General features: G+C 50.7%; 1 protein-coding gene across 1 annotated transcript in view; it reads right to left on the bottom strand.

The window, feature by feature from the left end:
• ALPK2 (alpha kinase 2) overlaps positions 1-27,541 on the bottom strand; it is a 94,555-nt gene that overhangs the window by 45,351 nt on the left and 21,663 nt on the right. The window contains exon 4 of the mRNA XM_028523540.2: positions 8,950-10,666. Within this exon, the coding sequence (XP_028379341.1) occupies positions 8,950-10,666 (1,717 nt within the window). The remainder of the gene's footprint in view (positions 1-8,949; positions 10,667-27,541) is intronic.

The following is a 27,541-nucleotide window of genomic DNA, read 5'->3' as shown; positions in this document are numbered from 1 at the left end:
AGTGACAATGAGTATGAGGTTTCTTTGGAGGACAATGAAAATATTCTGGAATTAAATGGTGGTGTTGGTTGCACAACTTGTGAACATGTACAAAATTACCTGTGTGGCTTACATAAAATTTCCGTGGGATGGCGCTGATTGGAGGCAGAATTTAGCCACAGCTAGTCGGGGGACACTAGCAACACCTGGAGGTAGCCCTGGCTGCCAGCTGGGGTGGGGTGAGGAGCAGAGACGGCTGCTGGCCAGGGGAGCTGCCGAACACCCTGCAATGCACGGGACAGCTGCCCACAGCACGGAATCAACCTGCCCCAAAGGTCAGCAGTGTCGCGTTTGAGAAGCCCGGCCCTAGAGGCTGCATCACAGGGGTTCACTCCCAGCTTCCTCTGCACCACCTCGGCCTCTTTGCCCGGCGGTCAGAGGTCCATTCTGGGCATGACCTTCCCAGAAGGCTTTCTCCTGGGCGCCAGCCACATCACAGGCATTCTCACAGGGCCAGGAGCGCCTCTGAACACCGGTGATTCTGGGGACTCAGAGACACTGTAGGCAGATCGTGAAGTTCCAGCATGGGTCAGCTGTGGAGTCCATGACTGGCCCTACTCTCTGAGGCTTCCTGAGTCCCGGAATGTTACGCTTGCTTTAAATTCAGCCCGTCTCACGTGGGGCGGAGGCCCGAGAGGCCCTGGAGGCCCAGGGCACACAGCTGGCTCGAGGCAGACCCAGGACTAAATTCAAGGATTCCTCGGGCCTCATGTTTGTTTTCCTTTTTTAAAAAAGTTAGCTTTTTTAATTATACAGGTAATAATCAAATAGTTTCCTTTAAAAACATTACATCACTAATCACCCCTCCAAATGCAAGATTCGTCACCACTATCATTTTGGTGTGTCTCCTTCCAGACTTAAAAAACGTATGTACACATGTATGTACACATAACATATGCTATTCTGGCTTGTGTTGGGGGCACGCATGGTATCATGTTGTATGTGTCGTTCTGTAATACACCTTTCTCACACTCTACAAAATGTTTCCAGATGTCCGTCATTTGAACAGGCCACATTTTATTAGCCATTTCCACGTAAATGTTTCCTTAGACGAACAATTCTGCAACGCATACTATGGGTACATGTCTCCTTAGGCCCAGAAACAATCTTTCTCGAGAGTAGATATTGAGAGCTGAAGCTTATGTTATTTGATTGTTATGTTATTATGTTATTATATTATGTTATTATATTGTTATGAAGCAATACAATGCGGAATGTCTTTTTTTTTTTAAAGGCTATCATGAAATTATACTCCTGCTGGTAATGAGTGTACCCATTTCTCCATAATTGCAACAACTTGATATTATCGTCCTTGTACAACTTTTCACGTGTTTATTAACCATTTGTAGTCCCTCTTCTATGAACTTCATATTTATTTAATTTTTAAGAATTCAGTTGATAGGAGTATTTTTCTTATCTATTTGGTTTTTTATGTAATTTGGAAATTCATCTGTCTCTATTACAAATATTCTACCAGTTTCCCCTGGTGTGTCACTTGCATGTATGTTTGTTTACAGCACTTTTTGTTATACAGGAACTTTTAATTTGATGTCATCAAAATTATCAAGTTTATTCTTTGTTGTTATTGTGGCTCTCTGGGTCCCAGGAAGAAATTATGGCTTTTGAGGTCATAAAAATAGTTTCCAATATGCTTCCAGTGGTTTATAGGTTTGTTTTTCTATCTTTAACTCAGAGATCCTCTGGGGTTTATTTGGGGTCCATTATAAGGTACTCATCTTTAGTTCTTATTTTTCTCATAAGGATGAGTAACTGGGTCAGCTTTGAAGATTTTGTTTCTTCTCTCAAACTGGAGAACCTATTTCTATCATAAACCACATCCAATATATTCTTGGGCCTGATTCTGTACTCTCTACTCAGTTTGTTTATTTATCAATTGGTGCTACTACCATACCGTTTTGGTGACCACAGCTTTATCATCTGTTTTAACAGGCGGTTGGTTAGTCCCCCATTTTTGTACCCCATTTCAGCAGAGCCAGTTCACTTTCAGTCAGAGCAAAAAGAAAGACCAGGAGGTCCTGTGCCTGGCCCCCAGCTCCCACCCAAGGCAGTGGGGACAGGTTTGCTACACTGACTGGAGCCCACCCAGCAGCCAAGTGGCCCTCCTCTCACCGCCCTCTCCTGCTGCCGCCGGAATTCCTGCCCCTGAGCTGCTGCTCCTCAAAATAAAACTCAGCTGGAGATGACACACCTGTTCTGGATTAGTTACAATAAATCAGGATCTGTATTTATTTCAGTTGCCGGACAGGTGAAGCACAAGCCACATTTATAGCGAGCCAGCTAGGAAGCAGAGGAAGATGCCAATCACGAGGTTTTCTTCCTCTTCGGCCCAAGTGCCTGGGCGAGCCCTGAACTTCCTGTTGTTTCCCCGGTCCTGTGGTCCCTGCAGGAACGCCTCGGGTTGTAGCGTTCTCCTGGGGCTCAATATCTCTCTGAGCCATGGTTTACACCCCACTCACTGCCCATGAAAATCACCCAGAGGGCCTATGAAAAGCACGGATTCAACAAGTCTGGGGGAAGAGGTAGAGATCTGTATTTTTTAACATGCACCGTAGTGGGTGACTCCACTGCCGGCAAACCCAGGCCCTCACTTTGCTGTCCTGCCCTGAGGACTCGGAGCACCTGAGCAGGAGGAGGCCTTCGAGCTCCGTGAGGTCTCCGCGAGCCCTAATGACTTAGCCCTGTGAGATTGTCAATAGGGGGCTGACCCTAGGAGATTGGCCAATAGGGGAATGGCCCTATGGGATTGTCAATAAGGGAATGGCCCTACGAGATTGGTTGATAGGGGAATGACATCAGTGTAACGCAGACGCTGCATTGGTTTACACGCACGCACTGTTTGCTAGACCAAGGGGCCCTGAGGAGCTGGAGTAAATGATAGAACCTTGAGCAGGAAGTGGAAAGGCCTTTACCTTGGCTTCTGCACCAGCGGCAGGGACCCTTCTGAGTCGTATTGTAACACAGTTACAACCGCACCCTGCCCCCGCGCCCCTGTCTTCTGTGAAAGGCGCTCCAGATCCATGTGTCTGAGGGCAGGGGCTTCTCCCAGGCCTACCTTCCCAGCAGCCCCACTGCCTGGAGGTCCACCCTGCCTTCGTGGTCTCAGCATCTGCCAGCTTGCTCCAACTAAAGGTCAGTAGCATTTCCACTCAATTATCTTGTGTACTTTTAATATCTGCCATGGCAGCCGCAGGCCAACCTAAGCAGCCGCCCTGGGTGGTCCGAGGGTGCTTCCTGGGCACATCTGCTTTTGTCTTTGGCTTTAAAATGGCCTGTTTATGAAGTGACCTGTGGGGAATGCTATTTTCCCCAGGGGCCCTGATATTTTAAGTGTGTGATTGTGCAGAACGTGAGGCATTTCAGGAACGCATATATTACAGTCAAGCACCCAGGTGTGAATACCCATTGCCTCTGTTTGAAATGCAGTACCAAGTACCCTGCGCTTTGTTCCTTGGCTAACACAGAGGGAAACCGGGGCGAGGGGTTCCAAAGTCCCTGGGAGAGCACTTCTACGAGGTGACAAGCTGTGGCTCTCTGCAACCCCTCTCGGTGGGGGTGGAACCTGGGGCCCCCCAGGCCGACCCCTGCATTCCACTCGAGGAGGACTCTAAGTCACGCGTGCCTGAGCCCACCCTAGAACCACCCAAATCAGGACTTCTGGGGTGGCACCTGTACGTTCAGGAAAGCGCACAGGTGATTTCAAAGCACAGCGAGGAGTGGTACAGAGAATCACCTGGGAGCTTTTAAAACCCCCTATGCCCAAGCCACACCACCAACCAGATTACATCAGTATCTCCAGGTGCGGAACTCTGAGCGCCAGAATGTTTTAAAGTCTCAGGAGGTGCCACAAGTAGCCAGGGCTGAGACCACAGCTGAGGGTCTTTCCTAATTGAGAAAGATCTCGGTCTCTAGACCAGGGCTTCTGGAACTTGAGGGTGCACCCACACCTCCCAGGAGTCAGGTTAAAATGCAGATTCCGACTCCACAGGACTGAGGTGGGGCCTGGGATTCTGCATTTTGACAAGCTTCTCTGCAGACGACACTGTGAGTATAGGAAGACTGTGGAGCTAATGACTGTCCACTGATTATTGAACACCAACGGAGTACAACACTGCAGTGAACCAGGACAGGCAATGATCTTCCAGGCCCGGGGCAGTAACGGCATTTGGCAGGAGTGGCGCTTGGGCTTTGTGATTAAAAACAAAACAGATGTTTGTACTACTCCCTGGGTCAGCCATGGAGCCCTGCTGAGGAGAGACGCAACTGCCAGGTGCTGAGAGACAAGCGCTTATAAACTCTGCCCTTCCCGAGGTCAGTAGAGAGAGAGCTGGCTTATCTGCCTCCTGGAGTCAGTTTTAACAGTTGCAATTTGGGGGATGTGGGAGGGAAATACACATTATTATGCAAATGAATCCAAGACCTCAGGTTGTGCTGCCCCAGATATGAAAACACTATTGCAAGAAGGTTTAGATGATCTGCTTGTATTTTTCTATGTTTAAAAATTTTTTTGCTGGAGACCTACTCTGGGCCCTGCCTATCACTGGGTACCTGGCCATGCAAATTTTTAGGCTGCTGTCTCCCTGTTCTTGCACCACCTGCCTAGTGACTAGGCTGAACTTGGAACAAACTGAAGTTTCGTACCACATTATCACCGAACATACACAGGTGATACATTTGCATAGATTTACTGCACATGCACACCAGTACAAGTAAAACTAGGGGATCTGAGTAAGATCAGCAGATGCCACCGTGGGCAATATCTTGGAGATATACCACAGCTTAGCACAATATTACCATCCAGAGGACCAGGCAAAGTGTACAGCAAGCTCTCTGTATTATTTCTTATGGTGTGTGTGCATGTACCATCATCTCACAAACATTTCCACCAAAAAGAGGTATAAAGCCACTTGTCACCAGCCCTCAGTATGTCTTTAATACAGGGAGAAAGAACGCATGTATGAAGGAGGTAAATAAACAAAGTAAAGGGACTAATACTTACTAAACGCTAACTGCATAACAGGGACTCCGCTGAGCATTCTCCATGCAAGACTTCGGTCCTCACCACACCCTATGAAGTATTATTGTTTGTTATTATTATATCTGTTTTCGGTGAGGAAGCTGGGACTGAGAGCGCCTGAGGATCGTTTCCCAGAGTCGCAGAGTCAGACAGCAGCAGGGCAGGAACCAAACTCAGATCTGCAGCCCGCTACCCTCTGCAGAGAACGTGGCCAGGAAGCTGCAAAGAGCAACCCTAGGCAGGGATGAGGAAGGCACTTCCAGGGAGGTGCGTCTCGAAGGACCGTCCCCGCAGGACCCAGGCCCTGAAGGACCGGAGAGCTGAGCTAGCACCAAGCCAAGTGAGGGTGTTTTGGACGAGCAGGTGGAAAACGCGCCACGTGTCTGAGAAAATGCTTTGTTTTCCGGGTAAGGACACCAGTGCGTATGCCTGCTTTGCCTCTCGGACGTAGAGGGAAGGTCTTGAATGCTCAGGGACTAGGGTAAGATCTTCTTGATTCTACATGAGCATGGGCACTGCTGAGGCCAAGGTCGTATGTGAATCACCAACATTCACAAGGGAACCCAAGTACAAGGTATGGGACGCTCTAGCACACACCAGCTCATTCCTGGGACCAAGAGAGCAACGAGAAGCAATGTCCTCATGGCAAGCTGGTATGTGAGGGGAACCACAGAGTACACTTAGGCCCATGAAAGCCATGAAGGGGTTGGGACCCATCATCATAGGTTCATAGCTGACTACACCTGGGATTTAATCTAGGTCCGTATGGCTACTTACTCAATTATTAAGCATCTGTCATGCAGCCAGCACCGCTCCAAGGACTTGGGATATATCAGTGACCAAAATAGAGTGGCCCAACTCCCTGCCACCATGGAGCTCCCCTTCTATGCTTAGTGCTTGCCTCCCATCAGAAAGCTTCTTAACTATCAGAACCTAAGAAGACATTCCCATACTGTACACTTGAGACCTCATGGCCCCAAAGAGAAACACACAAGTCTCTTTGTGGGGCGGGGCGGGGCAGCTATGCCGAAGGGCAGGTGAGCACTTCTGACCCCAGAGTGGGGGTGATCTTACCCCAGCGTGGCCGCAGGGAAACTTAAGATGGGCAGCTTCTCAGGTCCTGCCTCTGAGTTGGATCAGAAAAGGGAGATCAAAACCAAGGTGAAGGATTGGCTGTGTATTCTTGAAGATGGTTCAAGTTAACCTTGGGTACCCTCTCTGTTTTCCACTCCCAAACCGGGATTAACTTTGGCAGCTTCCATACATGTACAAGAATTGGGGGCCCTCCAATCCTAGCCCGAGTAAGAACTAGTTCAAGATAAATCCGAACAAGATGGCCTTGCATTGTAAAAGCAGGAGAGGAAGACGGTCCGTAAGTACACCTGGAGACCTGGGCACAGGCAGGAGACATTCTACAGGATAGCCTGGTGCTTATAGAGCAGCATTAGAAATAAGGAGTTTTTTTCCAGAATGCTAAAGCAATATGCAGACGAAGAGAAAATACTACAAGATAAGCTGCGGTCACTGTCTCTGCAAAAGACACCTGAAGGTAAGTGAATAAGGCAAGAGTAAGCGTGGGTGAGTTTACTAAACCTCACCCCCAGCCAGGGGTTGTTAATCATTGCAAGATTGTAAGCTCCCACAAGCCTCAAATGTCTGGGAATACATATTTAAAATGCCTTTTGACTTAGCTGTGAAAAGATTCACTAATCTTTATTTTCCTGAACAGTATTAGAAAAAGTTTGATTTCGTTCCCAGGGGCTCCCCACCCCCTCCTCGCAATGCTTCTGTGCCACTTTCGCAAGGATATTTAGCCGCCCACTGTAGGTTTGGCTCCTTGCCTATGTGTGTTCAGAAACACAGACATCCCCTGCGATTCGACAGGAGGTTTTTTGCACGCGTGAAAGAATCTGTCCTCAATCTCTCCCTGGCAAAATGTTCTTGCTTTAGTCACAGGGAAACAAATGCCACCGATCCAGAGATGTATCTCTAACTTCAGGCTGCACAGAACTGTCCTCGAATGTACAACTTTCATTCACATTTCTGGTCGTCCCTTGAGTGAGAGGTCAGGTCAGCCCTGCACCCGAGCACGGCAAAGGGAGCAAGGGACCTACTACCCGCAGAAGGCAGGCTTTCTAAGAAGCTGTGTTCATGGTTCCGAGATCATAGTCATGCCACCAAACACTCCGGACCTGGAGTGAATTGCTGGTGTGCTGGGTGTGTGTTCCTGAATGTGTGAGTGTGTGTGAGTGTGTGAGCAAGGGTCCCATAAGAACTTCGACAGAGACGAGAATGAGCACAGGACAGGCGACCTTGGTCCCAGAGACGGCCCATTGGATTTAGCTGCATCGCCAGGAAACAAGGGAGCTGGCTGGCTGGTCACCGGGCCCTTGGTCTCAACATTCAGTTCAGGGTACAAGCTGAGGACGACAGCATGGTGGGTCTAACACTGTGGATGGCCCCTCCTTCTTCACTACTTTACCCTCCCCCCAACCTCTGATAATGAGTGTGCCCAATGGAAAGCTCAGTGTGGGGAACAACTGTAAAAAGCACTTTGCGGAGTTAGGAAAAGCACTTTATGAATAGAAAAGGTGAATAGAAATGCTGTGTTTACCGACAGGCAAAAATTAATAGCGTCACTGAGTTTTGCATTAGTACCTGACCAAACCACCTCCCTGCATGTATCTGGCTGGGGCTCTGTGGTCATTGGCACACGTTCAAGAGCCACATAGGACAGACCTGGCTCTCACGCACAGAGTGTAAGTGGGGCTTGTACACGTCAGGCTGGCCAGCGGGGCAGAACAGTTTGCTTAGTAAAAAGCCGCCTCAGCCCTGGAGATTTTTAGATTGGCTATTTTATGATGGGACTGTTAGAAATCAATATAGTAAATGTTGACTTTTTCACAGAGAGTTCAATAAGTTTCAGTGCATTTGGGAACATTTTATTTTCTCGGGGGTATGTCTAGTCTATAAAAACAATACTGGGCTCTACTACAAAGTTGGAGGAAAGGAACACAAGATATAGTAAAAATAATTGGTAAATAACTCGTCTTATGTATTTATTTACAAAATAGAACCTTGGCACTACACGGCATCAAGTCAAAGCCCATCGGAACCCTCTCACATTAAAAGCACAATAAATTCATATATCGAACACATCATTTGTGCATCAATTATCCCCAGGAATTGAATTCCATCTCTTTCAAATACACCCCCTAATCAGTAACAGGGTAAAACAAATAGACTCTCCAGCAGTGTTTTCTTAGACTCTTTTATACTTCATGGTCTAAGCAAAACAAAACAAAACAAAACACACATCCGATCCAGACATCCCCCCAGCCCAGCAAAGCCTGCCTTGTCTCCTCTCTCCAGCACCAGCAGGTGAATTCGACGAGTCCTTCGGACACACCGAAACCTTCCATTCATACCACAAATTCTGACTGAAGCCAACACGCCCATTTTCAAAGTCCCCCCCCCCAAAATGACAAAAAAGAATGTTTTGCTTTTGCTTTAAGGGCCTAGCCCCCAAACACTTGTTTGAAAGCCCTTCCGAAGAGGGGTGTCGCCCGATAAAACACACACAGTGGATGGGCTATCGGGTTCCTTTTTCCAGCTGTCCGGGATCCCATTAGTGCCTCTTACTTCTATCTGTCTTTTGCTATAATTAGGACGGCTTAGGGTTTATCTGGGCTTTTTTTCAAAACCAGATTTCCTTCCTAGCAGCAGCAGCTGTCACTCACCAGGGCCCTGGCTGCCCTGCGGTTCGGCAATCGGGAACGAGACGGGAAGGCAGAGTCACACACACACACACACACACACACACACACACACACACACATCTTTTACCTTGTAATTTTTCAAAAGAGAAACCTTACCTGAGGATGAGCACTCTGGTCTGGAGCCCGGCTTGTCTCGAAGAGGTTATTAACCTGCACCCCTTCTCCCTCCAAGTCCGAGCCCCCTTGCGGGGGGCGTGCGCCTGGTGGCGTTTGCAGCGTTTTTGCCTCCTGCTCCGCGTGGGTTGGAATAGCCCCTTCTGGACAGGACGGGGAATTCAAACCAGGAGCTTCTGCCGTGGTGCCAGAACTGTCCTTCCTCTCGCCCTGCGATAGTGGGTGCTCAGTGGGCTCAGCGGGGTGGGGGCCGTGAAGGGTGCCGTCCGTGGCACTGTCTCTCAGGCTGGGCTTCGGCTTCCTGGGCTTCCCCTTCATTCCCGGCCGCCTCGCCTGGCCAGGTTTCTCTGAGCAGCTCTGGCTCCATGAACCCGCTTCCCCTCGTCTCTCCTCGGCCACCATCTTCACACACTGGCTCATCCCCGACGTTCCCCACTCCCCAGACAGGCGCTTTGCCTCTCTGCCTGTCGCCGCTTTATCCACGGTTAGTGGCTTGTCACCGGCGAATTCCTCTCCTGCCGGGTGGCTGTCTCTGGTTTCCCCCTGAATTCCTGGATAATCATTTTCAGCAGAAGCCGTGGGTCGTTTATATCTGCCCTGGTCTGTCACGGCGGACGTCCCGTCCTGGTGAGATCCCAAAGTCAGAGTCATCCCTGCCTGTGGGCATGGGGGCCCGTGGGTGGAGGCTCGGCGACGCCTTGCCGTCACTCCTTGGGATTGTGAGTGATCACCAGAGAAGCCAGCACAGGCCTCCATCGGTCCAGTGTCATCTGACACCCGCGGCCCACGACCCATTTCACCGGGCGAGGGCTCACGCTCCCCCAGGCCATACTTGCTGAATTCCATCTCTTCGTCATCGCTTTCTAATAAAAAAACACGCTCAGTCCCCTCCAGGTTCCTTTGCCAAACCGCATTAGAGTAGTCCGTCATAACATCGGAACATTCCAGATACTCCAGGTCATCATCTGAAAACTCCTCGGTGTAGGTTAGGGTTATCTCTGGGCAAAGTTCATAGTCACTGTCAGAGTCGTCGCTGGAAACCCGTGAGCTGATTTGTTCGTTGACAGGGGCCCCGTCACCTGGGTAAATGGACGTGGCTGCCTCCAGCAGTGGTAGGCTGACACTAATGTATTTCTGTGCTTTGGGGCTTTGAGGGCTGGCGTGCAAGTCTTCATCGCTGTTGAAGGCACCATCCGTTAACTTTGATAACTTGGACTGCACTGTCCCGTGGCAAGAGCCATCTTGTTTATCGGGAACATTACTCGGATTAGGAAAAAGCAACCCATCTGCAGTCGCCTCTGTGCTATTCGGATCACAAGCCTCTTCCATGTGCCGTGTTCCTTTAGCATCCGAGGGATTTTCCGAACTGGACGAGTGCGTATCATTGCTGGCCAGTAACTGGAGTGAGCGCAAAGGGTTAACTTTGGAGGAGGACGAGGAATCAGCTGATATGGGAGTCCCCAACCAGAGGCTCTCTTCTTCCTTAGAAGGAGGTTTTTCCTCATCCACTTGATTTGTGCTTTTCTGCCCAGAGGTCTGTGGGCCACGGTTCCAACCTGTGGTCCCATCCTCTGTCGGGTTAGGAAGGAGTTGTGTGTTCTCTGACGAGTGCTCGACTTCAATGGAAGCGGAACAGCAGATCATCCCAAAACAGTTTTTAGCGGAAATCTGGTACACAGCGGTGTCATGTTGGGTACAGCTAGGATGAAGAGAACAGACAGGTGAGTTGACCATGTTTGGACGGACATGCATGCTGACACTTCTCACGTCGGGGCACACACAGGAAACAGACCCGACTTCTACTGCACACTCAGGAACATCTGGGGTCCCCCTGGAAAGGGGTTTGCGGTCAGAGGCAACTGGCTCCTGAGTTCCGTCTGTCCCCATTCTGCTGAGAATCCTGGGAAGCTCAGCGTTGTCCCTTAGGACTTCCCACACTCTCCCCCCAAGCTGATAATGCTGAGAGCTGCTTAGAGGAATGGGGAAATGTCTTATATTCTAGTCTCTTCCCTCCTTTTATTTTAAGCCCCGTTTATGCTACGGGAAGTTGAAAAAGCATCCTTTTCTGGAGTGAGACTTTGTACACAAGGAGCTGAAGTATTCTACCTCGCCGAGTGGGGACAGCACAAGCAATTACTCTCTAAGACCATGCTAAGAAAGCCTGGTTCTTGCCAGGAGACTGTGAGGATAAGACCATATACTAGGTTCGTGTGTATGAACAGTGTGCCATTTCCTCTTTAATTTAACATGACCGTTAAATTCGAGCCACAGCCAGTGAGCCCCTCTAGCTGGAAACTCCAGTCCACATGCTGCCCTGACTTACGTAAACCAAGCCGGGTGTTCAGCTTTGGCCCAGCAGGGGAGGAACTGAATCCTGGGTCAGGCCAAGCCTGCTCTCCCTGCTCAGGCCGGTGCTCCTGCAGCCCCTCCCTTTACTGACGAGTCCCCTGGAGCCTTGAGCCTGACCTGCTTCGCTGACCTCTCCCACTAGAGTCCTTCCCCAGGCTCTGCAGTCCCAGTACAAACATGTTACGCTTGCTTTGTAATTTGCCCTCTTGTTGATCTCGTTTGACATCACAGTAATTGTAACATCCCCGATCTCACTCTATGTATTGCCCAGCACAGAAGCCAACAACCACATTCAGAAGGCAGGAGCTGGGAGGCTGGCTTTGACATAGAGGCGATGCTGATACTTATTGACTGATCTGTGTAAAACGCACACAGACGTCTAACCCAGGAGGTTCAGTGTTAGACAAACGTGTATCGAATTGTGTCCTCTTGCCTGATGTGTTAAGAGCTGAGGAAGGGTCAAGGAGACGCATGAGACATCCTGTCCCGCCCTAAACGACTAAAAATCCACTGGGGGAGACAACAGGATGTTCTCAGAGAACCTCGTAGGTCAGTTTTGTGCTAAGTTGCCTGACACAAATGGGAAGAGCCAGCAAGTCCGGAGAAGGGACTTCCGAGCTAGCGGCTGAAATGGCAGGAATAGGGTTGGGGTTTAGCGTCTCTGCAAGACGCTGGCAGAGTGACGTGCGTGGCCCGCAGCGATTTCGCAGGAATGCAAAACCAGCCAGGAAGGAATTCCCCGAACAATTAACTGAGTTCCCTCCTTAGTGTCTCTCCCTTTGGCTGAGGGGAGCGGCAGCATTCCTGCAGCCTGCCGTGAAAGTCTTGTCTGAATACTCCAGGTTCTTCCCACGTTACAGGAAAAGAGCTTCACGCAACCTAAAGTACACGCGGTGGCTTCTGGGCTTGGACCTCCCGGATTGGTCTAAACCAGAGGTCCTCCAACTTTTTAGCAGGAGGGCCCCTTCACACTCTCCAAAATAGCTGAGGACTCCCAAGAATGTTTGTTTATAGGTCTTACGTCTTTAGATATATACCATATTAAAACTGAGGGGAATGGAAAACATTTATTTATTCATTTAAAATAACAGAAATAAACTCATTACAGGTTAAAATAAATAACATATTTTTAGGAAAAATACCTCTATTGTTCCAGAACAAAGTAAAATTTCATAAGAGTGGCATTGCTTTACTGTTTTTTTTTTTTTTTTATATATCTTTACTATCTGGCTTAATGGAAGACAGATGGATTTTCTTATCTGCTTCCACATTCAGTGTGATGTAATACACGGCTTTGGTTGAAGTATCTGCGGAAAAACTGGCCTTACACAGACGTGTAGTTGGAAAAAGAAAGAATATTTTAATAGTCTGTCCATATGATTGCCGATAACCTTCTCTGATACTATTCGAAGATTAGTGGCAGTGCTGAATTTGAAACCATGTCAATGAACTTTTCATACTTGTTATGTAAAACCCAGGGGTCTATATTGCATTTTACGGGCAGCTTGTACCCATGTAGGATTTTGTAACATCACGTATTGGTCACTTGGAAAAACTTGGTTCATGAGATCTTCCAAATGTTCATACATTTCATTATAAAGTATTTTTTTAAATCATTCTTATTACTATGACTACTGCTGTTATCAGAATAATTCTGAAGTATTGGAAAGCTGCCAGATTTCTGATGAAGAATGCACATTTTCTAAATTTCCAGGTAGGTGGATAATGAGAATATCAGTTTATCATAACGATGTAAGCCAGCTCTGTGTGAAGTTGTACAGTAGAAGCAGAAGGGCGAGGACATCAAACAAAATAGCAGAGTGAGGACCTCTGGAAATTTTCTCCTCTGTAAAAGCAACAAGAACGTCAGCAAAAGTTGTCTGAGTCAACTTTTTCAAAACTCTGAAAATTAACCACAGGCAATGCGAGAAGCATTTCTTCAAGAGGGGGCCAAACAGAGTTGGAGCGATCCCAAAGCCCCAGTCCCAGGGAGCTGTCGTTATCTGGCCTGCCTGCAGGTTCCCACTCACAAGATCATCTTCCTGTCATCTGACTCAGAGCCCACCCTGTGTGAACATTTCCCTGCGGGTATTTGTCAGAAAACACTTCAGAGGCAATTGTTTAACATCGCGGCTGCCGGAGGCAGTGGGCAACGAACCCAAACAATAGGCTAACCGAAAGGATTAAAAGAGAAATCTAGGCAATGAGATGTCCGAGGGGGCACAGAAAAGCTCCGGCATATTCCAGAAATATAGGAGACCATCCACATGTGTAAGGCTGTGAGCACGTCCAGGGCTGTGCGCATGTGCAGGAAGGACCTGAGATACAGTAAGTAGGTTCTCACCTCCAACCGAGCTTACGGCTCTGTGCTAGCAGGAAGCGAAGGCTAAGGCAGAGCTGCCAACTGCCTGGCTGTGTTGAAGGCATGCACGCCCACCACGTGCCCAGACGCCCTCAACAAAAACTAGGAGAATAACTGGTTCTGGGCATCTCAGGAAACCTCTGTCCAATCACTGGCTGACCACTAAGCCAACTGGGCAGAGACTTTAGTGGCCACAAACAACAAAGAATACTCATTTTAAAGAATTAGTTCAGAAAAGTCATTAAACTTACAACCACCACCAAACCCTGGAAAGTGGAGAGAATCTGATTTCCAGAGTTGCTACTTTATATTGTTTACAATGTCCAGTGTTCACAAGAAAATGATGAGACATGCAAAGAAATCCCTGTGTGGTCCATACATACACAGGGAAAAAAAGTGGCCAGTGGAAACTGTCCCCAAACTTGCTAGATAAAGAGTTTAAATGAGCTATTTTAAGCATGTTCAAGGAACTGAAAGAAAACAGAGCTAAAGAATTCAGGTATGAGGACAACGTCTCAATAAAGACATAGAAACTATAAATAAGAACCAAATAGAAATTTTAAAGTTGGAAAGTATAACTGAAGTGAAAACGTAGGGTGCTGAACAGCAGACTCAAGCAGACAATACAGAAACGGTGAACTTGGAGATGACCAACTGAGATTATCCAGTCTCAGGAGCAGGGAGAAAACAGGGTGGAGAAAAGTCAACAGAAAAGTCTCAGAGACCTGTGGGACACCTTCAGGTTTACAACAGGTGCATAACGAGAGTCCCAAAAATACAGGGAAAAGCACTGCAACGACAGCTTGAAAACGTAGATTTTTAAAAATTGAGAAATAGTTGCCCTGTAACATTCTAGTAGTTTCAGGTGCACAAAGTAATGATTTGATATGTATATAGGTTGTGAAATGATCACCACAATAAACGTTGTTAACAACCATTGCCACACACGGTTACACGTTTTTGTCTCGTGATGAGAACTTTGAAGGTCTACTCTTGGAGCATCTTTCAGAGCTACAACAGAGTATGTAGTCACTACACTGTACATTACATCCCCGAGACTGATTTACTTTATAACCAGAAGTTTGTACCTTCTGAAAAGCTTGGATTTTTATCATTGGCAACACAGACACTTTTAGTTTTCGTTAAACTAGCAGCTCCACATTGCTCATTTTTGGGGAAAATGTTTGCCAAATACCCAAGGCTGAATAACCATCATTTGTCCATTGTTATCTCAAGTAAAAGTTACACTCCATGAAAAAAAAAAAAAAGTAGCTAGTTTAGCTCGCAGCGTTAACAACCATACAGGTGCTTTTCCACAGGATGACCACCATCACCTCAAGGAAAGCCAGCACACCTCCCATTCCATTACACAGTAATTACAAGGGCTTTTACTGACCTGTCAAGATTTGATAAAATTAGCCATTTTTACTTGATGCATCAAGAACATCATTAAGGAAGGTTTTCTGGGGTTTGCTTCATTTTGAACTGTGACCGTTAAGGAATTCTGCGACACCCAGCGTCGCTTGGGACCACCAACTGCAGCATGCCGGGACCGATGCTAAGACGTCAACAGTTTTGCCATCGGTGCACACGTGAAAGAAGCCAGTAACGTTTCAGGACTTCCGAGACAACGGTGCTGACCCTGTGGACCCGCCAAAAGGGTTTTTGGGACCCCCAGTGTGGACCCCCACACTTTGAGAACCATCTGTTGAAGCTCCTCCCCAGGGAAGCTGTAACGTGCCCTCCATGCTCCCTCACAGCGTAACTCCTGGCAGAGAAGGGATGTTGGACTCTGGGGGTGGCACGAGCAGGGACGGCTGACGGCTGTGCTCCGCAGGGTCACTGACGTGCTCCCTCAGGCAGATGACTTAATCTCCTTGGCCCTCAGTGTCCTGACTCAGAAAGAAGAAGAAGAAGAAGACGACGTGTGTCTGGGTTCCACCCCCAGGCATTCTGAGTCGATGCTGGATACGCGAGCCGACCTGGCTTAACTGCGGGCAGGAGGAGGCTGGCCCCACCAGTGCCGGGAGTGAAGGGGGCGGAGGGTCATCCTAGAGGTTCCTCGGGGTCACGCCAGTGTAGGATGGTTTGTGCCGTGGGAACAGGGGTTATCAGTGTGGGTGAGAGCGAAGGGCATGGGGCAAACAGCCACAGGACTAGTGACCCTATAAAATGAGAACATGCGGACCAGGGGTTGCGGAACAGAGCACAAGTGCAAAAAGAAGACAAGGAATCACTTTTTTCTCTAGCGACCAGAGCAGCAGACCTATGGAAATGGATATACTTTTAAAAAAAAAAGATTTTATTTATTTATTTTTAGAGAGAGGGGAAGGGAAGGAGAAAGAGAGGGAGAGAAACATCAATGTGTGGTTGTGTTGTGCAGGCCTCTACTGGGGACCTGGCCCACAACCCAGGCACGTGCCCTGACTGGGAATCGAACCAGCAACCCTTTGGTTCACAGGCCTTCGCTCAGTCCACTGAGCTACGCCAGCTAGGGCTGGATACACTTTCAAATCCCTACATTTTGATCATCATCGTAAAACCCCAAGGGCGTTGTGTTTTCACATGCTTTATTTCATATATCTATTTATTCATGATTCTACTGGCCCGAATCAAATAAAACCGGTTACTCCTGTGTGGGCTGAAAAGTGGATTCCCCAGCTCACGTTGCCCTTTTGTCTCCTGTAGGTCCTTCCTCTGCTCCCCAGAAAACTCTCCTGACGATATTAAAATGGCAGAGACTCAAACTAGGCGATGTGACCGGGCTCCCTGAAGACGGGTCACAGGAGAGGAAGCTGAAGCTCTTGGCTGGAGGTAAGATTTGGAATCTTCTCTGGGTTTTGGTTATTATTCCATTTTAGTATGTATTCCACTTCCCAGTGGAAGAAAGCAAGATCTGGGAGGGGGTGCCTGCTGTCTTTGACAATGGAGCCAGGCATGCAGGGGGGAAGAGGCCTCTGCAGGGCCCCCCCACACTGCTCCCTCCCTACCCCACCCCCATGTGACTGTGAATTCTCTGAGCCTGGCCTTCTCATGCACCAGGGAGGGGGGTGAGGGCTCAGCTCAATAAATACCGACGTGATGACATCCGTGTCCTTACCGCAGCCAAAGCACCAGGTGAAGGTCAATAGTCTCTTATACCAAAGGTATTTATTGCTTGCCTAACTGCTGCTATCAACTTTATTAACTGAATTATTCAGAATAACTAAAGGAGTAGGAAAGGCTTAGGTTTTTCATGCCCCAAAGCTTTGTTGGTTACCAAAATGGGAGAATTCTAATGCTAGAAACACCCAGGGTTTCTGGATCACGCTTTCTGCAAGCAGCTAGATGCATTTCCAAATGGATGAGAAGATTCCTCATACACCTACCAATTGATTCAGGTGTTTAGCCAATAAAACAGATGTAGTGACACCCGCATCTAAAGAGCTCAGAGGCTCCTTGCGCTGTGCCACCCTGGGGCCTGTCTGCCTCTCACCCTTGCTGTGCCCTTCCCCTGCTCTGCTCTTTACGGGGTTGGGGAGGGGGGGGCTGACCCCTCCACCTGTCTCCCGGCTGCCGGGACCCCTGGCTTCCTGCTGCAGGTGACCAGACAGACGTAGGAGATGGGAGGGCGGGAGGAGGGGAGAAGCCAGCCTCACGTGGCATTTCCAGTAGGCTCCCCCCTCTTCAGTAGCTTGAGGCCCCGCAGGACAGGCCCACCAGGGCTCTAGCTTCTGCCCTGTGAGTGGCGACCCAGAGCCAGGAGCGCTGCTGCGCCCCTTCCTCCCTGCAGCCTGGGGTGTGGTGTCTTCCTACGGATGCCGATCTCAGGGGGACCTCCCTGGGGAGTGGTGAGCTGAAAGGAAGGGCAACTGCATTATTTACTGTCGACACGGGGCACTTCAGAGAGTGAGAAGAGACGCAATTAGTTCTTACATCAAGGTAGAAACCGCAGCCACGCCAGGGAAACTGAGGCTGACCCAGGCAAATCAGGAGGCGTGGTCAGTCGCCCCCTAGGGGGTGGGCAGGGCCCGGATCATGGGAGACTTTTCTTCCCAGAGTAGGGGTCAAAGTTCACTGGGAAGCAGGTCTTGCAGCCATAGCAGTGTGTGTGGGGGCGGGCGGGGGGGCCCTCTGGGAGACGCTCGCCATACCTGTGTACTGTACTGGGTAGCTAACGAGGCCTCTGGCCTCTGCTTTAGCAGAAACACCCCAATATCCCACACGTCCTGGGGGCCCTCCAACTGTGTAAGCCCAGCACACTGCAGGGGGTATGCCTAGGGACACGGGAAATTCCCCCCAGGGGAGCCTCTGATTCTGCCATGGAATCCCAAAAGGCACAGTTGAGGCAGGGCATGGTTCCGGCAGGGAGGGGGCGGGTCCAAGAGGCCTGGATCTTCAGGGAATGGAGCCAGCAGCTTGGAACTTGACCTAGCAGGGAAGGATTAAACTCTGGCCGGGTAGGGAGTGAAGGGAGGGTGCCCTGGGCTGATGTACCAGAGCTGGAACCAGCAGGTCATGTGTAAGGGACAGCAAAGAAATGAGCTGGCGTGGGCAGTCACAGAAGGCGGAGCTGGTAGGGCAGGACCCAGAGGACAGGGGCTCTGGGCTTGGAGGCACCGAGTTCTGCTCAGGAGCGTGGCAAGTGAGCCCCTTGCAAGGGACAGTCGACTCTCTTCTTGACCTGACCCCAGTGCGATTCTGAGCAGCTTGGAGAGGCAGGCTGCAAGGCCAGCGTGGCCTAGCGGTTAAGGGACATAGTTCACATGCTCCCCATCTAATGTGTGACACTGGACAAACTGCCAAATGGCTCGGGATAGAACTGTACCTACACCAGAGGTGACGTGAGAATTCAGGGAATTAATTCCCCTGATGTGCTCACAGCAGGGCCTGGCACTCGGGAAGCACGAAATCAGTAGTTCTCAGCCCTGGCTGACCATGAAACTCACGTACGTGCTCTTTAAAATGACCAGTGCCGGAGGGTTTGCAGGGCAGCGACTGCCCTGTATGAGACTCTCTTGGTAGACGCGCAGCGGGATACATTGGCCCGGACCCACAGAAAGTGCAACACCAGCAGCAGATCCTGGTGCCAACCGAGGACTTCGGGTGATCGCGGTGTCAGCGGAGGCTCACCGATTGTGACACATGTCCCACTCTGGTGGGCGACACCGACAGTGGGGGAGCCTCTGGGTGGGGGGGTGAGGGGACCAGGAGGTTGTATGTACGCAAACCCTGTCCTTTCTGCTCAATTTTGTTGAGAGCCTAAGGCTGCTCTTAAAAATGAAGTCTATTTAAAAAGGGGAAAAATACCAGTGCCCGGGCCCCACCAAAAAAAAGCAATTACGCAGCATGGTGGGGTGGAGGGCTTCACTGTGTGTGGTGTTTAAGCTTCCCAGGGGAGTGACTCCAGTGGGCAGGCAGAGCTCTGAAGCATCGAGCTAAGGGGCTGTCAGCTCTTGCTTGCATGTGGTGGAGGAGCTGGGGACCCCAGGCCATGAGGACAGAGGACAGACCTGTGCCTGGGCGACTGTGGAAGGTGGTTTCCTGGCTCTATTTCGGCACAAAAGCATTCAGCTTTTGACAGGTTTTTGAGCCTCTGGGAGCAGTGCAGGCTGACCAGACATTGTTTAAACACGAAACGAGCGAGTTGGCTTCAGAAAGGAACACGTTCTCTGGCATTACTTCCATCAGGTTTAGTTAACAGATGGTTGAACCACCAGCCACCACCAACCGCACCTCCCAGAGGGCCACCCGGCCAGCACAGTGTCCCAGACTGTCTCCAGGAGTCTCAAGGGACACTGCAACCATAGAAAAGCTCCTAGATTAAGTGCTAGGTCCATCTGTGAAAGACAGGGCATCTCAAAAGCGGGACAGAAAAGTGTGTGCCACTGGACACTGACCCAGAGGACCCAGAGGTCTTTTGTAAGAGCAAGTTTGAAGTCTGAAGGACGAATGCGCTGATTTGTCAAGCACTCGGCATGCTCCAAAACCTGATTTTCCTACCCAAACCTGCTTCTCCTTTCAAAAAATCCTCAGAGCGGGGCTTCTGCTGCATTCACGTGCTCATGAATCACCTGGGAACTCATTAAAGCTCAGAATCGGATTGGCCCAGTCAGGGCTGGGGACCAGGAGCCGGCATTCTAACAAGCTCCCCTGGGCTGCATGTTCTAAATTGACTTCAAGTGGCACGGTCTTCGCGTTGCTTCCTGCTCTGGGACTCCAGAGGTCCATGAAGAGAGAAAGTCCCTTTGTTAAAGTCTCAGAAAAAAATATACCAGCTGTCACTTGACTTACTGCTCAATGTGAGCCGAGTTCCCAGTTCACTCCGCATGCGACTCTGCGGGGGTTCGAGTTGGTTTTGCTTTTTTAAAAGACACTAATTGCTGGACTCAGTCAGGGGGAATGCACAGAACCAGCCCCAAGGGCTCCTCTGTTCAAAGCCACCTGGCAGACGGGTCAAGGTCAAGGAAGAACCCCGGCACAATGTAATTGCTTCCCCGGGCCTGCTGCTGTGCCGCCAGAGCCTCACGCTGACTGTATCCCTCTTTGTCATCCTCACCGGCTGTCTCACCCTGCCTCTGCCTTGCTCCCATCTCCTGGTGCCCTCTGGGTGACAGGCGTGGTGACTAGCAGTGTGGCGGGGAAGCAGGGAGGCAGCCCAGTGACTGGGAAAGGCAACCCCATGCCGGTACAGGAGGGCGGGGGGAGACTGGTCAGGGCTGGCCAGGAGGACAAGTCTCCACCCTGCTGCTCCAGCAGGGTGGGCAATGGGAATGGCAAAGATAGAAGGGGGGTGCCTATAGCGACGGGAAACTCAGGCTCCCTGGAACTCCATGGGTGACAGAGTGGCCTTCCCCTGCAGATCCCGTGGGAAGCTGGGTAACACCTTTCCTGGCTGTGCAGTCCCCTCAAACAGTGTGGCCTGTGCTGTGAATGGCCAACCACTGCCATTCATGTCATTTCCCCGGGTTCAGGCGGCTGCCCACGGAATGACCCTGCAGGGGAGGCAGAAGTTCTCTTTGCCCTGAGGATCCCCGGCTGGGTCTGGAAATTAAATCAGCAAGGACAGGTTAATGGCAGAAACGCACACACATTTTATTGAGTTTGTACACGGACAGGGAGCTTTCACCAGGGAACAGAGACCTGAAGAAATGAGCAGAGCCGGCAGCTTTGAAACCTTTCAGACAAATGGTGAACATGTGCAGAGTGGACCGGACAGCGGGGTCTGGGCTAGAGGTGCTAAATGCTGAAGAAGTAACTAGGCACAGTGGGGTTGGCTTAACAAGGTTTGTGTGTACAGATTTACTGGCCCCGATTCCCCGTCTCTGGTGATAAGAATGTCTTCGCTCCCTGGGAACAGGTTCTGGGGGGGGCGAGAGAGGGAGAAATACTGATGTGTCAGAGAAGCATTGATTGGTTGCCTCCTATACACCCCAACCCAGTATTGAACCCGTAACCCAGGCATGTTCCCTGACCAGGAATCGAACTGGTGACCTTTCAGTTTGCAGGATGATGCCCAACACTTTGAGCCCCATGGCCATGGCGCTTCTGCCATTTTTAAAGAATTTCTTCAACCAAAGATATTTAATATACTAGGTGCCATATGTTGGGGTGACATGTCCCGAACCCCAACAGCCCTTTCCCCTCCCCTCAGAGCAAGACTCGGTGAAGAACAGAACGAAAGCACCCAGTGTGTTGTGTGACTAATTCACCCCTCAAATCTGTAGCGAACACCCGCTGACAGCCCGGGCCTGAGCCGGGCGCTAGACAGACGGCAGGGCACAGATCGGACGAGTCTCTGCTTCCATGAGACTCACATTCCGGCTGGGGGAGACGCACAGTGAACAAAACCACAAATGAACACACATCACGGCCGGAAACGACCCAAGTGTCTGTCACAGGTGCACGGAGTAACAGAATCTGGTGGGTCCATGCAACGAAACAGTGGAACACTGCCCAACAGTGCTGTGTGCACCTAACAACACGATGGTTCTCTAGAACATTACGTGGAGCAGAAGGAGCCAGACACACAACAGCATGAGCTCCGTGATTTCACGTATATAAATTCTAGGAAAGACTTGGAAAGACTAGACACTCACCCCCAGTGACCGGAAGCAGAACGGTTGTCATGTGAGGAGGGGTGGCAGACAGCGGTAGGAAAGCAGGTTGGCTGAGGGGCACTGAAAAAAATCCTTTGAGGGTGATAGTCACGTTCCCTGTCTTAGTGGTGGTGGTTTCTTGGGTGTGTGTGTGTGTGCGTGTGTGTGTGTGTGAAAGCCTAACTGAACGGAACACTTCAAGTACGTGCAGTTTGGTGCATGTCAATTATACCTACATAAATCTGTTCAGTGTGTGTGTGTACACACACACACAGGGTCGTGTGCTATGTGAAAAATACAGCCAGTTAAGAAGGGAAGGACCTGTTGGGGTCAGGTGGTGCTACTGTAAATGGCTGGTCGGAGAAGGGCTCAGCGACCAGGTGATTTTGAGCAGAAACGGGAAGGAAGGAAGAGAACTAGCTGTGGACTATCTGGGAAAGAACATTCCCCAGGTAGCAGAAGGAAGAGCATGGGCAAAGGCCCTGTGGCAGCATGCTACGAGGCCTGATTAACACCTTTGAGCTCTGTAACGGCTCAGAAGGGAGTTAATGGTTCAAGATCTGTTCTAAATAATTGCCCACAATAATTGCCTTACATACAGTCTTGCACCTGTCCTACCCATCCAGGTAGAGCCCGTGCCTTTGGCCTGAGCTCGGTTTCTCAGCACCTACAGAAGCAGCAGCCATACTACACCAGCCCTGGAATCCGAATTCGGAGATCTGTTGGGCCCCATCCTCTCTGAAATGGGCCGGCAGCCTGATTCCACTTTCAAACTCTCGTGACCGAGAGAGACCATGTCTAACCAAACACAGGAGACCTCAGCGTAAACAGAGTTAACACGTACCTAGCATCTGCTGAGTGCCAGGCATGGTTCAAAAAAACCTTACATGGATCATTCCAATCTTCACCCAACCCTGACTGGTAGATACTATTATTATTCCCAATCTATCGATATAGGACTGAGGTGGATACAATATAAACAACATGCCCAATTAAGAGGTAGGACCAAGACTTGAACCTATGCAGTATGAGTCTAAAGCCAGCCCCCTTAAGCATCCACACAGAATCCCACAGATTGCTTCAAAAGTTCTTGATTCTTAACCCATAGGCCCCTCTGGGCACCTTCCATATTTGGGGCAATCCTAGGGACTGAACTGTGTTCACCTAACATTCATATGTTGAAGCCATACCCCTCAATACGATGGTGTTTGGAGACAGGGACTTTGGGAGGAATTAGGTTTAGGTGAGGTCGTGTGGGTGGGGTCCTCAAAGTGGGATTCATGGCCTTTTGTAAGAATAGATACCAGAGCACCCGCACATGCGCTTGCTCTCTCTCTCCCCCGCTCCCTCTCCCCCTCTCCGCCCCCCCCCCCCCGCCCCACCATGTGAGGGTACAACAGGAAAGCAGTTATCTACAAGCCTGAGAGAGGGTCCTCACCAGAACCCCACCATGCTGGTACCCTGATCTCAGACTTCCACCCTCGAGAACCGTGAGAAAGCAATTTCTGTTGTGTAAGCCCCCAAGTATGTAATGCTTTTGACCTGACTGACACAGGCAGGATCAGGGGCACAGGTTGAGCCCATCCCTGGGTTCCTCTGGGGCTCAGGGGTGGTCCGCAGGAGGTCCCAGGAGGGTCCAGATCATTAGCCCTCCCCACCCACGTACGGAGTTGAAGTTCAGGAGCTGAAGGGTTGAAGGTGCTGGGACTGGCCCAACCTCCTAGCTTCCAGAAAAGGGGATGCTGCCGGCATCTTGGAGAGAGTGTGAATAAGCCCAGCACTGGAAGGGACAGAGTCCAGAGGCAGGTGGAGAGGAGGCATGGGGTCCAAGGCAACCGGCCGGTCACAGAGAACTCTGGGACGGAGCCGTGGGAAGACAGAGCGGGGAGGCAGGGATAGGAGAGGCTGCCGGGCGATGGCGCAAAGGTGGAGGGAAGTTTCTTGGGAGGTCCTTGGCCAAGGGCATGACAGACTGAAAATGGGGCCAGCTGGTTGGGACAAAGACCCATGTTCCTAACCCAAACCTTGTTCTCGGCCCTGCGCCCCCTGCCCCCTCCCCTCAGGACTGGAGCAAAGCCCTTCCCAGGACTCCCAAGGCCCGGTCTGGTTCCAGCCCTGCCCCTAACTAACTGTCCGCCTTTGTCAAGTGGCTTCTTTATGATGTTTGCCTTCGAAGAGGGAGCCGGTCAATGGTCACCATGCCGGCACTGGGACTCCCACGTCAGCGAGGCTCCCCACCTTGTCAGTCCTCAGAAACATCAGACCCTGTTGCAGTGATTACCAGGGCTGGACCCCCAGGTCACCCCCCAACTGGCCTGCCCTGAGTTCCCAGGCGGTGTCAGTGGAGCCGCGTTTTCAGCGACACTCAGCATGTCTCTCATTTCCAACGATCGGTTCGCCTTTCTCTGGGTGTCCCAAGGCTTTGGGAGGGGCTCTCGGGTCATTCTGTCCCCTGCCCCCAGACTAACACTGATTGGCCCTGAAAATGAGCAGCAGGTGGGAGCCACCACCCAAGTCCCGCCCTCAGGAAAAGAGGAGCGGTCACACCGGAAACGCTGAGCGTCCCAGGGCATCTCCCAGAATCACTCTTGCCTCTGGGACACGTACTACCAAATCAGAACTGGGATGTGATGACGGTGGGGGGTATGGATTCCAGCACAGACCTCTCACCCCGGGAACTAAATGCCAGTCTCCTGTCAGACCCTCAAGACTCATTCAAGAAATGCTCCAGACTGGCCTAAGGAGTGGCCAGGATGCCACCTGCTGAGTCCATTCAGGAAAAGTGACGCGGCCTGGGCTCTTTGCTGGGAACACGGAGGCCCTCTGGGTGCCGGAAAGTTTTCTCAGTCATCCTTAAGACTCATTACACCTACTTAAGCTCCCGGGAACACTGAGTGCACAGGATGCTTTCCAACCTTGGGTGAAATGCCTTTTCGGTCTTAGCCAAGACGGCGCAGCAAGGTTAAGTCATCTTTATTTCCACCCAATGATTCCTTGATCAAACACGTTAGTTAATTTTCATCCTCCAGAAGGGAACTAGGGAAGAGGGACACTGTTGCCAAACGAAGCTACATTCCTTATTTCCAAATCATCCGACTTCTAATCAGCTCAGTGTGGGGAACAGGTCTGAAGTGCAAAAAATCCTACTGATGGCGTATCCTGAGCTCCCTGCACGTGGTGACTTCACCCCCACACCACCCTACCAAGCAAGCACTGCCCACAGCCCCACTCTGCAGGTGAGGAGACCGCGCTACAGAGAGGTTAGGTGACTTGCCTGAGATCATACAGGGCATAAGAGGTACGTCTGGGACTTCAATCCAGACGACTTGGCTTCGGAGCCTTGCTCTCGGTGGTGAAAATAATCTTCTGCCCTTTGTAAGTGAACTTGATGGTGACAGTTCTGCCTTTGGCACGAGGTGTGCCTCGAGGTGTTTCCTCCAGGACTGGAGGTATTTTGAACTGGTCCACCTACACCCATTCACCCAGGCTCATTCGCCACCAACGACTCACGTTTTCAGATGCCTGCACGATCGATCGTGTGTAGAAAGAGGCTGATGGCCCCTGCAGGGGCCCAGGTCTTTGTCTCAGACAGTAAGTGCTTATGAACAACTCCCCGCCGACTAGAAACCAGAGCTGCTGGGGAACGTAACAGAGGCTCCCGGGGTCTGTCTGTGCACCCCGATGTCATAGGTTCCGCCGTCCAAAAACCATGCAAACAGGGTTTCAGGTACAAACACGTGGGACTAAACATCTTCACCGAGTACATCTGGGTTCCAACTGTCCTGCTAAACATCCATTTCCTTCTCGTCTTTGAAAGTTCTCCGCTGGTTCTGAGAGGTGTCAACGCTATCCCTGTACAGCCATTCCGACTCCAAACACAGCTGCTGTGATGGGCCAGGGCAGAGTGGGTCATTCCGAGAGATTCTGGGGACAAAACGCTTCCGGGGTGTGGGCTGTGAAATGGTATCGACTACTAACCAATAACAACTCACATTTGTCCCAGGTTAACATGCACGCTTTCCCAGTCATTTTGCATGAGTAATTTCACTGACATCACAATTTTTTTTTTACTCAGGAAGAAAGTGAATCACAGAGAAGTTCATTGACTCGCTTAAGGCCACACAGCTAATAAGGAGCAGAACACACAAAAAAGGAAAAAAGGTGGCCTTTGAGGAAGGACCTAGAGAATTTTATCATTTCCAAACACATGAGGCTGGGGGGAATACAAAAATCACAGAAACCCAGTCCCGCCCCCCAGGAGCTGACATTCTAACAGAGAGGACATAAATGATGCAGAAGTCACTAACTTGCTGCCACCAGTGTTTATTGAGCACATGCTATGCGCTGGTCACTCAAGAGACTGGGGAGATAGCAGTCTCTGGAGCGCCCAGTCTCCTGGGGAGACAGACAGAAACTAAATAAAAGGATATTGTAAATACCAATGACATGCGATGAGTGCCAAATTGTTTTAGAGAAGGTGGTTCAAGAAAGCTCCTCTGAGGCTGTAATAACAGTGAGATGGTTAACACCTGGGGAAAAGCAACCATTTCCAGGAGTCTGGGATTGGTCCATGAAGCCCTGGGGTCTGTGCACCTGTGCTCCAGGTGGGCTGGAGAAGGGGGCGGGACAGGGGCCTGTCCGGGCAAAGGGACTGGAGTGGGCCGCAGGGCTGGGCCTGGTGCTGGTGAGAGTGGCCGGCGGCTCCAGCTGACCACCACAGGGGCGGAGAGCAGGAGGGAAGGGAGAAGAGTTTGGAAACGGACGTGTGCGGGAAACGCTGGAGGAGAAAAGTCTACCACCTCACGTCTCTCATGCTTGACCTTGACCCCTCCTCCTGCTGTCGTTCAGGCTCACCCCCCAATCCTGTCTCAAACTGTCGTCAGAGGGATGTTCTCAGAAAGGCAAACTTTCCCATCCGTGACCTCTGCTGCCCCCAAACACCTTCACAGACTGGGCATCATTTTCAGGAGGAAGGTGCAGATCCCTTAACTCTGGCACCTGGGGCCCCCCCTTCGGGGTGCAGCCCCACCCGCCCTCCATCTCCTCTCTCTCCTTTGGACTGTTCAGTCTCCAGGAGCCCTCCCTGTGCCCTGCTAGGGACCGACTGCACTGCAGGGGCAGGCGCTTCTCCTGGCCTGTGTCCCCACCAGACTCTGCAGGGCCCAGCTCAGCCAGTCCCAGGGCCAAGCTTATGAGAGAGCTGGGGAGCAGCCTCGCCCCCTCCCTCTAACCGGTGCTCCTGCCCCATCCACCAGCCCGCCCCGCCCCTCCCTGCCTCCTGCCCCACTTGCAAATCTGTGCTCCTCTCAGCACAGCAGAACCTTGTGGAGAGGAGCATCTCTCTCTAGTGGGTGTGGGTTCCTGGACTGATTTTTATCTGCTGCTCTGCTGCCTACCTTTACATCGTGTTCACCAGAGACCACAATTCCCCGTGTGTGTGCCAGTCCCACAGCCTGCTTTCGCTGAGGTAGAAAACATCTCTGCATTTTCTTCCCTTCCTCCCAACCCCCGCAACTCTTGAGAAAAAAAAAAATCTTTTTCATGCTGCATTGCATAACATGCTGCTATGGGTGTTTCCCTTGCTTGCCATGTTTTCTTGGCATTCCACTCCTCTTGCCTGCCAAGCGCACTTGACCCGTGGAAACGTAAGGGTCACGCCAGCACCAGCCAGTCTCCTCCAAGCTGTCTCTCTCGTTCGCCCCGAGCATGCACAGCACACATTTTCACGAGACGGGAGTGGCATGAGGAGGGAGCTGCAGAGGCCCAGAAATACAGCAGCAGGGCC

Source organism: Phyllostomus discolor, chromosome 9, assembly GCF_004126475.2.
Source record: "Phyllostomus discolor isolate MPI-MPIP mPhyDis1 chromosome 9, mPhyDis1.pri.v3, whole genome shotgun sequence".
Taxonomy (NCBI): Eukaryota; Metazoa; Chordata; class Mammalia; order Chiroptera; family Phyllostomidae; genus Phyllostomus; species Phyllostomus discolor.
Note: the sequence above shows the minus strand (reverse complement) of the source record. Positions and strands in the feature narration are given on the sequence as shown.